Below are 16,732 nucleotides of genomic sequence, written 5' to 3'. Positions count from 1 at the left end.
GAAGTTTAAAGTTTAGGTCTGTTCGACCTTTAAATTCTTACATGATTTGAGTTCAAACCGGTGTAAGCCAGGTTGGTTTCTATCCTTAATAAAATTTTATTTTATAGTACGAAAGGACCTAAAATAAAAAATATAAATTTTATTATTATGAATAAAATTAATATAATTATTAAACTATTTTGGCAGATTAATGCAATAAATTTAGAATTTATAAATATAATTAAAATATAATTATAAATAGTAGTGTTTTTATAGATTATTATTTAAGTTTAGTTGGAAGATTATTATTAGTAATTTGTGTATTAGTAGGAGTAGCTTTTTTAACTTTATTAGAACAAAAAGTTTTAGGATATATTCAAATTCGGAAAGGGCCTAATAAAGTAGGATTTATTGGATTGTTACAACCATTTAGTGATGCTGTAAAATTATTTACTAAAGAAAGAACTTATCCATTATTATCTAATTATATTTTTTATTATTTTTCTCCTATTTTTTCTTTATTTTTATCTTTATTAATTTGATTATGTATTCCTTATTTAATTAAATTATATTCATTTAATTTAGGAGTATTATTTTTTTTTTGTATTACTAGTTTAGGAGTTTATACAGTAATAATTGCAGGTTGATCATCTAATTCAAATTATTCTTTATTAGGAGGATTACGAAGAGTTGCTCAAACGATTTCTTATGAAGTAAGATTAGCTTTAATTTTATTGAATTTTATTTTTTTAATTGGAAATTATTATTTTTTATTTTTTTTTGAATTTCAAAAATATTGTTGATTTATTTTATGTTGTTTTCCTTTAAGATTAGTTTGATTTGCATCATGTTTAGCTGAAACTAATCGAACACCTTTTGATTTTGCTGAGGGAGAATCTGAATTAGTTTCAGGATTTAATGTTGAATATAGAAGAGGAGGATTTGCATTAATTTTTTTAGCAGAATATTCAAGTATTTTATTTATGAGAATATTATTTTGTGTAATTTTTTTAGGAAGTGATATTTATAGTTTTTTTTTTTTAAAAACTTACAGTTATTGCTTTTATATTTATTTGAGTTCGAGGGACATTACCTCGATTTCGTTATGATAAATTAATATACACTCAAGTTTTTTTTTACGCGGTTTTTTTTTGCGCGGTATTTTTTTACGCGGTTTTTTTTACGCGGATTTTGAAATTTACGCGGTTTTCATTTACGCGGATTTTGAAATTTACGCGGTTTTCATTTACGCGGATTTTGAAATTTACGCGGTTTTCATTTACGCGGATTTTGGAATTTACGCGGTATCCATCAATGAGGTTCCCTTTATCGCGGATTCTTAAATTTAAGTGGTCTTCATTTACGCGGATTTTGAAATTTACGCGGTTTTCATTTACGCGGATTTTGAAATTTACGCGGTTTTCATTTACGCGGATTTTGAAATTTACGCGGTTTTCATTTACGCGGTTTTCATTTACGCGGCTCGTATCCCCCGCGTAAAAAAAAACCTGAGTGTATTTAGCTTGAAAAAGATTTTTACCTATATCTTTGAATTATTTATTTATTTTTATTGGTATTAAAATTTTTATTATATTTTTTATAATATAATGAATGATTTTTAGTAATAAAAAAAATTAATAGAAGATTTTACTTCTTTTTTATGTTTTCAAGACATATACTATAAAAGTTTATTAATTAGTTTAATTTATTGTCTCAATATTTTGATAATAATGGATTAAGAATAAAATAAGAAAAATATAATACAGTTAAAATTTGTCCTGTAAGTACATATGGAGTTTCTACAGGTCGAGCTCCAATTCAGGTTAATACAGAAAAAATAATAATTAAATTTCAAAATAAAATTTGATTTAATGGATAAAATTGAAATCCTCGAAATTTATTTAAGTGAATAAATGGGAGAATAAATAAAATAGCAATAGAAATTACTAATCCAATTACACCTCCTAATTTATTAGGAATTGATCGTAAAATAGCATATGCAAATAAAAAATATCATTCTGGTTGAATGTGAACAGGAGTAACTAAAGGATTTGCAGGAATAAAATTTTCAGGATCTATTAATAAATAATTAAATTTTCAAATAAAAGTTATTAAAATTCAAATAAATATAATAAATCCAATTAAATCTTTGTATACAAAATATGGATGAAAAGGAATTTTATCAATATTACTATTTAATCCTAAAGGGTTATTAGATCCAGTTTGATGTAAAAATAATAAATGGATTATAGTTATTGCTAAAATAATAAAGGGTAAAATAAAATGAAAAGTAAAAAATCGAGTTAAAGTAGCATTATCAACAGCAAATCCTCCTCAAATTCATTGAACAAGATCATTTCCTAAATATGGGATAGCAGATAATAAATTAGTAATAACTGTAGCTCCTCAAAAAGATATTTGACCTCAAGGTAAAACATATCCAAGAAATCCTGTAGCTATTACTATAAATAAAATAATTACTCCAATTATTCAAGTAGGAATAAAAATATATGAATTATAGTAAATTCCTCGTCCTACATGAATAAATAAACAAGCAAAAAAAAAGGATGCTCCATTAGCATGGCAAATTCGTAAGAATCATCCATTATTAACATCTCGATAAATATGATTAACTCTATTAAAAGCTGTTTCAATATCTGCAGTATAATGTATTGCTAAAAATAAACCAGTTAAGATTTGAATAATTAAACATAATCCTAATAAAGATCCAAAATTTCATAATGCAGAAATATTAATTGGTGTAGGTAAATCAATTAATGAATTATTTATAATTTTAATTAAGGGATGAGATTTTCGTAAAGGTTTGTTTATTCATTAATTTATTGGTCGTAAAGGACCATAATTTTTTTTTGTAATTTTTACTGTTACAAGAAGAGTTAAAAAAAGATAATTAATTAATAATAGTGTAATTATATTAGTTGGAAAATTATATATTTTATTTAAAGATAAAATATCTTCGGAAAAAAATATATTAAAATTTGTAAAAATATTTATTTCATTATTTATTAAAAAATTTTCTATTATTATATTGTCAAATATAAATATTAAAATAATTATAAATATAAAAGAAACTAAAAATAAGAAAATTAATTTAAAAGATATAGAAAATATTTCATTTGATGAAAGAGAAGTTACATAAATAAATAAAACTAGTATTCCTCCTATAAATACAAGAAATAAAATATAAGAAAATCAGAAAGTTTTTATTAATATTCCAATATTTAAAGAAATTAAAGTAGTTTGAATTAAAAGTATTAAGCCTATAGCTAAAGGATGTTTTATTTGTATAAAAATAAAAGACATTAAAAAACATAAGATTATTAAAAATATAAAAATATCAAGAAATAGTTTAATTAAAATATTAGCTTTGGGAGTTAATGATAGGAAAAATTTCTTTTTCTTGAAGTTTTAAAAAAAAATTTTTTATTTTTAGTTTACAAGACTAATGTTTTTTTTTAAACTATTAAAACTAATGACGAATTTATTTATTAATTTTATTATTATTATTATATTTATATTTAGTTGTATTACTTTTATTTCTAGACGAAAACATTTACTTTGTACTCTTTTAAGATTAGAATTTATAGTTTTAATTTTATTTTTATTTTTATTATTATATTTAAATTTTATAAATTTTGAAGGATATTTTAGAATATTTTTTTTAAGATTTTGTGTATGTGAAGGGGTTTTGGGTTTATCAATTTTAGTGTCTATAATTCGAACTCATGGAAATGATTATTTTCAAAGATTTTCAATTTTACAATGTTAAAATTTATTTTTATATTAATATTTACAATATTTTTATTTATTAATAAAAATATTTATTGAATAATTCAAAATTTATTATTTTTAGTTTCTTTTATTTTTATAATTAATATTAGATTTAATTATTATTTTTGTAAAATTTCTTATTATTTTGGAATAGATATAGTTTCTTATGGATTATTAAGAATTTGAATTTGTAGTTTAATATTAATAGCTAGAGAAAAAGTTATTCAATTAAATAATTATATTAATTTTTTTTTATTTATAATTATTTTATTATTATTATTATTAACTTTTAGTTCAATAAGAATTTTTATATTTTATTTATTTTTTGAAAGTAGATTAATTCCTACATTATTTTTAATTTTAGGGTGAGGATATCAACCAGAACGTTTACAAGCAGGAATTTATTTATTATTTTATACTTTACTAGCATCATTACCTTTATTAATTGGTATTTTTTCTATTAATATAGATTTAAATACTATAAATATATATATATACTAAGTTATATAAAAATATATAATTTTGATTTTTTATATCTATGTATAGTTTTTGCTTTTTTAGTAAAAATACCAATATTTTTAGTTCATTTATGATTACCAAAAGCTCATGTAGAAGCTCCAATTTCTGGTTCAATAATTTTAGCTGGAGTATTATTAAAATTAGGGGGATATGGTTTATTTCGAATATTTGCTTTATTACAAATTTTAGGAATAAAATTTAATTTTGTATGAATTAGAATTAGATTAATTGGAGGAGTTTTAGTAAGTTTAATTTGTTTATTACAAATAGATTTAAAAGCTTTAATTGCTTATTCATCAGTTGCTCATATAGGAATTGTTTTAGATGGTTTATTAACAATAAGTTATTGAGGATTAAATGGAGCATATAGATTAATAATTGCTCATGGTTTATGTTCTTCAGGACTTTTTTGTTTGGCTAATATTAGATATGAACGAATAAGAAGACGAAGATTATTAATTAATAAAGGTATAATGAATTTTATACCTAGATTATCTTTATGATGATTTTTATTATGTTCAAGAAATATGGCAGCTCCTCCTACTTTAAATTTATTAGGTGAAATTTCTTTAATAAATAGAATTATTAGATGATCTTGATTGACAATAATTGGTTTAATATTTTTATCATTTTTTAGAGCAGCTTATACATTATATTTATTTGCTTATAGACAACATGGAAAATTTTATTCTAGAGTTTCATTTTTTTCAACGGGATTAATTCGAGAATATTTATTATTAATAATACATTGATTACCTTTAAATTTATTAATTATAAAAAGAAATTTTTTTATATTATGACTTTAATTTAAATAGTTTAATTAAAATATTGATTTGTGGTGTCAAAGATATGAATTTTCATTTTAGATCATGTTAAATTTAAATTATTGTAAAAATAGTTTTTATATTTTATTATTTATTAGTATTATATTATTTATATTTAGATTAAAATTTTTATTAATTAATTTAGTTTATTTTATTGAATGAGAAATTATTTCTTTACATTCTATATCAATTGTTATAGTTTTTTTATTTGATTGAATAAGTTTAATATTTATATCATTTGTTTTATTTATTTCTTGTTTAGTAATTTTTTATAGAAAACAATACATAGAAGAAGATTTTAATATTAATCGATTTATTTTATTAGTATTAATATTTGTATTATCAATAATAATATTAATTATTAGACCAAATTTAATTAGAATTTTATTAGGTTGAGATGGTTTAGGATTAGTTTCTTATTGTTTAGTAATTTATTTTCAAAATGTAAAATCTTATAATGCAGGAATATTAACTGCATTATCTAATCGTATTGGAGATGTTGCCTTATTATTAGCTATTGCTTGAATATTAAATTATGGTAGATGAAATTATATTTATTATTTAGAAATTATAAAAAAAGATTTTTGTATAATAATTATTGGTTATTTAGTAATATTGGCTGCCATAACAAAAAGAGCACAAATTCCTTTTTCTTCTTGATTACCTGCAGCTATAGCAGCTCCTACTCCTGTATCAGCATTAGTTCATTCATCAACTTTAGTAACAGCTGGAGTTTATTTATTAATTCGTTTTAATTTATTAATTATTGATAGAAAAATTAGTCAAATTTTATTATTAATTTCTGGTTTAACAATATTTATGGCTGGATTAGGAGCTAATTTTGAATTTGATTTTAAAAAAATTATTGCTTTATCTACTTTAAGACAATTAGGTTTAATAATAAGAATTTTGTCAATGGGATATATAAAATTAGCTTTTTTTCATTTATTAACTCATGCTTTATTTAAAGCATTATTATTTATATGTGCAGGTGTTGTAATTCATTGCATAAGAAATATTCAAGATATTCGATTTATAGGAAATTTAAGAATAAGAATACCAATAGTGTGTGGATGTTTTAATGTAGCTAATTTAGCTTTATGTGGAATACCTTTTTTAGCAGGGTTTTATTCTAAAGATTTAATACTAGAAATAGTAAGAATGTCGTATTTAAATTGTTTTTCTTTTTTTTTTCTACAGGTTTAACTGTTTGTTATTCTTTTCGATTAGTATATTATTTAATAACAGGAGAATATAATGGAATTTCTTTAAATAAATTAAGAGAAAATAGATGAACAATAATTTTTGGTATTTTTTGATTAATATTTATGGCTGTTATTGGAGGAAGAATATTAAATTGATTAATATTTTTTAATCCGGTAATAGTTTGTTTACCTTTTATAATAAAAATTTTAACATTATTAGTTTGTGTATTAGGTGGATAATTTGGTTATTTAATTTTTTTTTTTTTTTTTTCCTTCGTTTATTTGAAATGGACTTTTTAACCATTGGTCATTCGAGTCCATTTAGTATGCGCTGAATTACATTGCATTTGTTACATGTCATGTTTTCTCCTAACCGCAATTCAAATATCATTGTAAATTTTAATATTCTTGAGAAATTTCAACATCTTTTGGGCCCTATTTTTATCATCTGCTAAAGCTTCACGTAAATTTGATGGTACTTCAGTCTTGTCTCTTTCGTCTTCCAGTCCGGGGCAGTTGACAATTATATGTTTTACGGTCAATCTATCGTTGCACCATGGACATCTTGGTGATTCTTCTCGTTGTAGTAGGTGCCGATGTGTCAATTTGGTATGTCCTATGCGAAGCCTAGTCAATATTACGTCATCCTTTCTGTTTCCTGTTATTGCTTCTGTGTAAGGTAGGACAGAAGATTTTACTTCACGTAAATTGGTGTTTCTAGTAGCTGTCCACGATTCCTGCCACTTCCATAGCATTCGTTTCTTAATAGCCGTCTTAAGATCATCGAATTCAATCATGTCTAATTCATTGCCTTGGATTTCTAATGCGCGTTTAGCTTCTTGGTCAGCTCTCTCATTGCCGGGGATGCCTTGGTGTCCTGGCACCCAACATATTTGTATTGCTGTTCCATTTCTTGTAGCTTCTCTGTAAAGCTTCGCGACTTCATCTCGCCACCTGCTTTTAATTTTAAACTTTTCTATCGCTGTTACCGCACTCAAAGAATCGGTACATATTAGATAGGCCCCCACACTTGGTTGGTTTGCCACCCAAGAAAGAGCCTCTATTATAGCTAAGCATTCGGCAGCATAGATGCTACCCATATCACTGATTCGTTTGCGGATTACCGTTTCGCCACTGATCACACTGAAACCTGAACGCGAGCCGCGCTTCGACCCATCGGTGTATATAGCTTGGTATATTCGGTAACGTGTAGCCTTTCTGCTTGCAAATTGTCGACGTATTTCCTCCGCCGTAGCTCCACTTTGCACGTAGAAGAGAAATGTTTTGTCCACTGGTATTTTTGTTCTTTCCCATGGTGCCGTTTTGGGCTGCGAGAAAGCTAGGAGTATAGGGAGGTCTATTTTCAATTGATGTATGATTTGCTCACCTCTTTGTGAGACCGTGGTGAGTTCGACGACTGATTTTTGGTTCCACAATTCCCCTGAGCTGATTTCGTACTCTGATGATGAGCTGTTTGCTGTGCTGCTTGATGGGCTTCTTGGTGGGCTGGATTTTTGCTGCTCGGTTATGTCTCTATTTGCTGATTTCTTTGCTGCATAGATTGATGTTTTCTGTTCAAATAACTGTTTGATGCCTGGAATACCTGTTTCTGCTTGCAGGCTTTCAATTGGGCTGGTGTGAAAAGCTCCGCATATTATCCTAAGTCCTGAATTGTGGACTGTTGCCAGCATCTTCAAAGTTTGTGAGTTCATTGCCGATAGAACAGGCGCTGCGTAGAGTAGCTTTTCTAAAACGGTTGCTCGATATAGTTTTGTTAGAGTTTTCCTATCACCGCCCCAGTTTGTTTTCGCTACACATCTGATCACATTAATTCTTTGCTGGCATGAGGCTTTTAATTCTTCTGAGTATTCTTTGAATCGTAAGCACTGATCCAAGATTATTCCGAGGCATCTTTGGCTCTTCTTTCGAGGTATGATTTGGTTATTCAGTGTTAGGTTATTGTTTGCAATTGCGATGCGTTTTTTCGGGTTTTTGAACACTACGGTGGCGCTTTTTTCCGCTGAAATAGAAAAACCAGTTTGCTCCTGCCAATCGTGTATACCCTTCAACGCCTTTTCCAAAAGACATTCAACTTCCATTGCAGTATACCCAGATGCTAAAATGACAACGTCGTCTGCGTACAGTAGAATTTTGACGCCCTCTGGGAGGAAATCGGCGATCGTGTTCACTGCAACCAAGAACAGCGTTACGCTGAGCACTGAGCCTTGACACAAGCCTGTTTCCATGGTTTTGTTTCCCGATATCTGCCCATTTGCAATTACTTGAAAAGTCCTTCTTTTGAGCGACTGTTGTAGGTACTTCAACAATCGACCACCAATGCTCCAGTCACTGAGTTTGTTCAGTATGCTTCTCCTCCACGTAGTATCGTAGGCTTTTTGTATGTCTAAAAATACAGCTTGAACATATTTGTTGCTACTCCATGCTTCGCGAATTGCTGTATCCAGTTCTGCAAGGTGGTCGACGGTAGTCCTGCCTTTACGAAAGGCATATTGATGGTCGTGAATCAAATTTCTTGATTCCAGAATGTGGACCAGACGGTTATTAACCATTCGTTCAAATACCTTGTTCAGGCAACTGTTAAGGTATATTGGCCTGTAGCTTCCTGGGTTTGATCTCTCTCCTTTGTTTTTGTAGATAGGCACCACTATTGACTTGGTCCAGCATTCAGGGAAAATTGATTCGACCCATAGACGGTTGTAGGTATCAAGCAGTTTAGCTTTACAGTCGTGTGGAAGCATTGCTATCATGCTGTAATGGACGTTATCATGCCCCGGGGAAGATCCTTTCAGCCCTTCCATGGCTTCTTCCAGTTCGTATGCTGAGAACAGCTGGTCATAACTAGTTTCTATTTGCTCTGGTATCAATAGTGGAGTGCTCTCCGTCTGGCGTTTGTACTGTTGGAAAGAAAGTGGGTACCGATTGTTGCTGGAAACAGATTGAAAATGTTCTGCCAAAGACTCAACGATTTGTTTGTCTTCCGTAGCTAGTACTCCTTCCGTCTTGATACCATTTATTCGGGTGCTGGTGGTTTTCCCTTGAATTTTCCGAAAATTGGTCCACATTTCTTTCAATGGTGTGGTCACTGTGAAGCTGTTAACGAACTCCTTCCATGATGCTTTCTGTGATTTGGTGATTGCTTCTCTGGCGGCCAGTCGTGCTGCTCGAAATTCCTCTGCAAGTTTGCTTCGATTGGAGTGTTTAGCGTTTTTCGATCTCAGTCTTCGAAGGGCTTTCCGACGAGTCTTGACAGCCGCTGCTACTTCATCGTTCCACCAGGGAACTGTTGTTTTCCTAACTACGCCGCTTGAAAGGGGGATGGACGCTTCTGCTGCTTTTATTATTTCCGATGTTATCAGTTCGATCTGTCTTTCCGCATTTTCCACGTGATGGAATTGAACGATGCTTTGATACATGGTCCAATCCGCTTCTTCAATCTTCCATCTGGGCCGGGTGGTCCTACTACGCGTTAGTTCTGGAACTGTGACGATTAGAGGCAAGTGGTCACTCCCGTGGGCATCCTGAGCAACTTCAAAGTCGAATTGTCCGGCAATTTCGGCTGAGCAGAGTGCTACGTCGATACACGATTCTGTTCCGTTCGAGTGCTGTATGTATGTGGAATCACCATTGTTTAATACCGCAAGATCATGCTCCTCCATTATCGCTTCAATCACTTTACCGCGTGCACTGGTGGTGTTTGATCCCCAAAGGGTATGGTGCGCATTAATATCCCCACAGACTAATATTGGTTTGGGTAATTGATCTAAGATCGATGTAATTTCACAATTCTTAAGAGGTTTTCCGGGTGGCAAATATATATTAAGTATGGTTATGTTTAGTGGGGGACCTACCTTGACAGCAATAGCTTCCAGCTCACTGTTGATAGCAATTAGTTTATATTCGATGTCCGCTTTGATGGCCGTGATTACGCCACCTGCTGCTCTCTTTCCGTTTTTTCTAGGTCGGTGTATTGTCTGGAATCCCTTGATGTTGCACTCATTTGGAGATGTGCACATTGTTTCCTGGAGGCAGATGATTAGGGGTTGCCTTTCTGCTATGAGTAGTTGGAGCTCTGGTCTTCCTGTACGTAGTCCTTGGATGTTCCAAGAGATGATGGATGGTTGGTTATCTGACATTCGACGTGTAGATGATTTCGTTGTGTTAGTCATTTTGATTAGCTTTAACATTTTTGGGCTCAAATCTCCATGTCACTTTCTCTCTCGGCTTCCGATGCGCAAGTTGTTGCTTCTGGCGGCTGCTTTTTTTTAGGTCTTCCTGGTTTTCTTTTTGGTCGTACATTGTTGGATTTTTCGTCACTACTGATGTAAATTTCGTTGCTTTTCTTAATTCGTTTTGGTTGTGGGGTGGGTGAATTTGGGTTTTTTATGCCGGTATCGTTGGTCTCGTGAGTTGGTGAGCGTTGCTGTTTACTGGTGCTTGGTCTGATGATAGTGTCTTCTTTTGAAGTTTGAGTTGGATTATTTGTTTGCGTTGGTTTCTGATCTACTATCTGAATTGGGCGGGAGCTCGGTATACCACACGAGCATTTGCAGTTGCAAGTTCGTACGTTGATCCCGACTCTCTCTGCGTAGCTTGCATTTTGTCCTGTCGTCTGATCCACAATTTTCTTAGCTTCCCAGTGTGTCAATCCACGATCAATTTTTACTCGTACGACTTCGTTTTCCTTTATCCAGACGGGACAATTGACACTTATAGTTGAATGGGCTTGTTCACAGTTTGCGCATTTTGAAGGTCGGTCACATTTGTCTGCGTGGTGTTTTTCGCTGCAGTTTGCGCAAATTCTTTCCTGTTTACAGTGTTTACCGAGATGCCCAAATTGAAGACACTGGAAGCATCTTAACGGGCGTGGGTAGTATGGACGTGCTGCTACTTTGCGGAACCCAACTTTCACTTCTGAGGGCATCTTTGCTGATCCGATAGTCAGTATAAATGTTGCGGTTTTGACTAGCTTTCCATCTTGTTTTCTCATGATTCGATCCACTTTCGTGACAGTTTGATCTCGCATCTCTTCCAGAATTTCACCATCTTCCACATAAAAAAGGTCTTGACAAGTTATCACAACTCTGCAGGTATTTAGAGACACGTGTTCGGTAACTTCTACGTTTATTTCGCTGGTCATATTCTTCAGTTGTTTGAGGCTGTTCGCTTGTTTTTCCGTCTTCGTTTGCACTAATATTTGCCCATCTCGGATTCTTTTGACATTGGATACGTCACCACAGCAGTTTCTGATGACTTTGTCGATCAGGAAAGGTGAGACTTTCTCCAACGATTGTCCTTCATCCGTGCGCCTAATGACGAGAAAGCGTCCATCTTGTCGTTGAGGTATCTGCCCTAACGCAGGGAAACCACTCCCGCCTAGTGCAGGGACTCCGCCACTGCCGCCATGTGGCGGCATGGCTATTCCGCAATTACGTTATTAGGTTATGTATTGTTTGCCTTTCACTTGTGAACGAATACCACTACTTGCCTATTGTTCTTTGTTCTTCGTGACGCACCAACTTCGGTGCGGTTTTTAAATTGCGACTACCACGTTGTATGCACAAAATAAATTTTTAATTTCACCTTCAATTTCACAGAATTCACTATATCCTTCAACGCACTTTTCCGTAGTTTAACGAATTCTAACACGTGTGAGTTTTTCCGCTGGTTTTACGCTTTGGAACGATACGAATAAACCGAATGAACTTGGCAGATAAAAACCGCGTGTGCCTCTCTCCGTATCACGAACTCGACTGATTATTTAATTAATAATGTTTCTTTTTTTTTTTTTTTTTTATAAATAAATCTATTTATTTTTATAATTTTAGAAGATTTTTTGGAAGAATATGATTTATACCAATAATTTCTACTTTTGGATTAGTAAAAATTTTTTTATTAATTGGATTTATAAGATTAAAAATTTTTGATCAAGGATGAAGAGAATATTTTGGAGGACAATTATTATATATTCAATTAAAAAATTATTCTTTATATATTCAAGAATTTCAGAATAATAATTTAAAAATTTATTTATTGAGATATATAATATGAGTATTTATTTTAGTTACTTTATTATTTTTTAAATTATTTAAATAGCTTATATATAGAGCATAATATTGAAGATATTAAGGAAATTATTTTAATTTTTAAATAAAGTATTTATAAAAAAAAATATTTTTATTTTTATATTGAAAATATAATGTTTTAATTAAACTATATAAATAAAATATGATGATCAAGAAAAAGCTGCTAACTTTTTTTCTTTAATGGTTTAATTCCATTTATATTTTTAAAAATTAATTTAATTGGAATATAAATATTCATTGAAATCATTAACAGTGATATACCTCTTTTTTGGTTTCAATTAAAGTAAGATAAATTGAAAATATCAATATTTTTTAAATGCAAATTAAATGTTATAATTGACTATTATCCTAAAATAAGGATGATTAAACATCTATGATTAGGTCGAAACTAATTGCACTTTATTGCTTCATATTTAATAATTAATTATTTCATTCTAATATTCCTTGATTTCATTCATGGTAAAGTCCAATTAATAAAATTAAAATGAAAAATAATCTTGTAATAATTCAGTTAATTAAATTTGATGATTTAATAATTAAAATTATTGGTAAAATTAAAGCAATTTCAACATCAAAAATTAAGAAAATAATTGCAATTAAAAAAAATCGTAGGGAAAAAGGTAATCGTGAATAATTTATTGGATCAAATCCACATTCAAATGGTGAACATTTTTCTCGATCTATAATAGTTTTTTTTGATAAGAAAGTTGCAATTATTATTATGATAATGGTAATAATTAAAATAATGATACTTATAATAAAAATTAATATAATTATTTATACTAAAATAAATTAGTCCTTATGATTGGAAGTCAAATATACAAATATATACTTTATAAATTAACTACCTCATCAATAAATAGAAATATATAAAAATAATCAAACTACATCAACAAAATGTCAATATCAAGCTGCAGCTTCAAATCCAAAATGATGTCTTTTTGAAAAATGATTATTAATATGACGAAAAAAACATACTGTTAAAAATGTAGTTCCAATTAATACATGAAGACCATGAAATCCAGTTGCTATAAAAAAGGTTGATCCATAAGTTCTGTCTGCAATAGTAAATGGTGATTCAATATATTCATAAGCTTGTAAAATTGAGAAATAAATTCCTAATAAAATTGTAAAAAATAAACTTTGTGTAGTTTGAGTATGATTATTTTCTATTAAGCTATGATGTGCTCATGTAACAGTAACTCCAGAAGCAAGTAAAATTGCTGTATTTAATAAAGGAATTTGAAAAGGATTAAATGGAATAATTCCTATAGGTGGTCAGTTTATACCTAATTCAATAGTTGGTGATAAACTTCTATGAAAAAAAGATCAAAAAAATGAAATAAAAAAAAAAATTCAGAAATAATAAATAAAATTATACCTCATCGTAATCCTAATGTAACTGAAAATGAGTGAAGTCCTTGAAATGTACCTTCTCGTGAAATATCTCGTCATCATTGATATATAGTTATTAGAATAATAATATTTCCTAAAATAAATAGTGATATATTATATTGGTGAAATCATTGAGTAAATCCTGTAACGGTTGTTATTGTTCCAATAGCACCAGTTAAGGGTCATGGTCTATAATCAACTAAATGAAAAGGATGATTTGAATGAGTTGTCATTAATTAGTTTCACTTGAATAAAGTGTTCTTAATACAGAAAATACATAAGATTGAATAATTGCAACTGCTGATTCTAAAATTAATAGAGCAATTTGAGTAATTAAAATTAATGATAAAATAATATAAGATGTTGATATAGGGCCTGTATTTCCTAATAAAGTTAATAAAAGATGACCTGCAATTATATTGGCAGTTAATCGAACAGCTAAAGTTCCTGGTCGAATTACATTTCTAATAGTTTCAATACATACTATGAAAGGTATTAAAATACCTGGAGTACCTTGAGGAACTAAATGGGTAAATATATGTTGGGTATGACAAATTCATCCATATAATATAAAACTTAATCAAAGAGGAAAAGCTAATGTTAAAGTTAAAGTTAAATGACTAGTTCTAGTAAAAATATAAGGAAATAGTCCTAAAAAATTATTAAATATAATTAAAGAAAAAAGTGAAATAAATAAAAATGTTCTTCCATTGTGAATATTAGAATTTAATAGAAGTTTAAATTCTTTATGAAGAGTTAAAGATAAATTATTTCAAATAATTTGAAATCGATTTGGTATTAATCAAAAAGAAAAAGGAATAATTAATAATCCTAAAAATGTTCTTAATCAATTTAATGATAAATTTATAATTGAAGTAGAAGGATCAAATATAGAAAATAAGTTTGTTATCATTTTCAAGATATAGAAACCCAAAACTCCCAAGTATTTGAAATTATTAAATTAAAATTTGTGGTTGCTATTGAAATTGACAAAATGATAGTATCGCCCCTTTGGCGATTGTTTACTTTTTAGGTCCCACCTATCAGCAGTGAAGTATCGCCTTTACGTTTTTTTACTATAACTACCGTTCTACACCACCGATTTCGTCCGTTTTTTTTTCAATAGCGATCATTGTTACTATTTACAGCTGGTAGCAGCTTGATAATCCTAAAAAAATACGAAAATAACAGTTTCGCCTCTAAACTGCTGGCAAAAAAAAGTATCGCCCTGTTTGTTTGCATGGAGCGTGGAGGGCGAAACTTTAAATAAAGAAACAAAAATACAGTTTCGCCCGTTGTATTTTTTGCTATAGTTTAAGAAAGCAATATCGTAGAATCAAACTTTTTAGGTTAATTTGTTGCGTTTCAAAGCCCTCATTCGCATGTATGAAAAAAGCCTTATGTTTACATTTGTAAGTATCGCCGTTTTCACAAAAAAACGTTGAAATGAAATCGCAGCTCCTGATATCACGTTATCTCTGAAGTGCATGCGTGCATAGTTCCAAATATTACTTCGACATCGACTTTTTCTAAAGGTGACTTCCCAGTAGTATCCTTGATTTGAATTATTATCGCTAATCCTAATGCCAAAGAACAAATAAAAACCTCTCGAAAACGAAGCGTTTGGGAAAATCATCATCATTACGGGAATTTTCATTTTCACGAAACTTTTCGATAACCTTCCGTCACTTACGTTAATTCACTGGGTGCACAGTGCCCTGAAAATCTAGCGAAATCGTCTTAGGGCACCAGCGGGTCTGTAAAGAATACTAAAAATTAATCTCTATTCCATAATTTTCAGTTCAGCAATTCGAGAGATCGTGCTCACCGCAAGCCATGAAAAATAGACTACGTTGTGAAGCGAAATCACGGTTAAATAAAAAATAAAACTATTAAAAAAATTCAAATAGTTTATAATTTTCACAAACTTATTAGGAAAAATCTCCAAAAAAGAAATGTACCTATTAATGTGAAACACAGCGACTAATACATACAATAAAGACCCATTTTTATCAGTCTCATGGTGTATTTTAGGCTGACAAAATGGGGACATTGACTAAATCGGGCAATTTTTTTTCAGCGGCGTAGCCAGAAATTCGGTTTGGTGAAAATCGATCATACTGTCCAAACGGCATAATTTCGAAACCGTAATTTTTGAAGGTTTAAAATTATGCAGAATTAATTTTTCAGAAAATAGTAACAGAGTTCGTGTCTTTAGCGAATTTGTTGAGACTTTTTTGTAGTCATGAATATCAACCTGAGAAAATTCACCATAAATACTTTTTGGACGATATGCCGCCAAAATTATTTTATCAAATGATGCGCTGTTTAACGTTTGTAAAACTCATCGAAGATACTAAACCTCCGAAATTGGCGGTTTCAAAATGATGCTATCTTGACCTTAAATTACTGTTTTTAAACATTTGACTTATGCATATAATTGGTCATACAACAAAAATCAAATGCTCATCAAAATCGATCAGGACCTGCTAGAGTCGAATGGAAATCGTCTTTTTCATAAATTTCTCTCTACATTCGGAAAGTGTTATCCTCGTTATTAATCATTTTACGTTTTCGTCTCAACTCGACGCATTCCCAAAATAAAAACCTGTTTTAATCCACCTAATGGTGCAATTGTGCTTGTCTCATTTGTCCAGACTACGATTCCATGGCTGGTTATATTCAATACAATGGTGGAAATGAATATTACTTGTTCAGTACGATTTGCACATACATACAACGGATCGACAGCCACGATTTTGAGATACTATTTGATACTGAAACATCGCTTGAAACCAGCGGCGGATCATGGAGAAAGATCCGGGAGGTCCAGGTCCTGCCGAAAATTTTCAACTTGTTAAGTAATTTTAAACTAGTTTTAATTTTAAAGTAGCAACCCCTTACTGCATACTCC

At 30.0% G+C, this 16,732-nt stretch overlaps 1 protein-coding gene and 4 pseudogenes across 1 annotated transcript; 2 read left to right on the top strand and 3 right to left on the bottom strand.

Moving 5' to 3' along the window:
• The first annotated feature begins 241 nt into the window (after positions 1-241).
• On the top strand, positions 242-1,023 carry LOC131696046 (NADH-ubiquinone oxidoreductase chain 1-like; annotated as a pseudogene).
• A 674-nt stretch (positions 1,024-1,697) lies between these two features.
• On the bottom strand, positions 1,698-2,805 carry LOC131696043 (cytochrome b-like; annotated as a pseudogene).
• A 9-nt stretch (positions 2,806-2,814) lies between these two features.
• On the bottom strand, positions 2,815-3,553 carry LOC131696045 (NADH-ubiquinone oxidoreductase chain 6-like; annotated as a pseudogene).
• A 2,221-nt stretch (positions 3,554-5,774) lies between these two features.
• LOC131696044 (NADH-ubiquinone oxidoreductase chain 5-like) lies at positions 5,775-6,456 on the top strand (annotated as a pseudogene).
• A 4,076-nt stretch (positions 6,457-10,532) lies between these two features.
• LOC131696042 (uncharacterized) lies at positions 10,533-11,753 on the bottom strand. Its single transcript, XM_058984570.1, has one exon. It carries the CDS (start codon positions 11,751-11,753, stop codon positions 10,533-10,535), a length of 1,221 nt encoding a protein of 406 aa, XP_058840553.1.
• Positions 11,754-16,732: the final 4,979 nt, after the last annotated feature.

The sequence above is a fragment of the Topomyia yanbarensis genome, unplaced genomic scaffold (genome assembly GCF_030247195.1).
Source record: "Topomyia yanbarensis strain Yona2022 unplaced genomic scaffold, ASM3024719v1 HiC_scaffold_637, whole genome shotgun sequence".
Lineage (NCBI taxonomy): Eukaryota > Metazoa > Arthropoda > Insecta > Diptera > Culicidae > Topomyia > Topomyia yanbarensis.
This window is presented reverse-complemented; position numbering and strand designations above follow the sequence as displayed.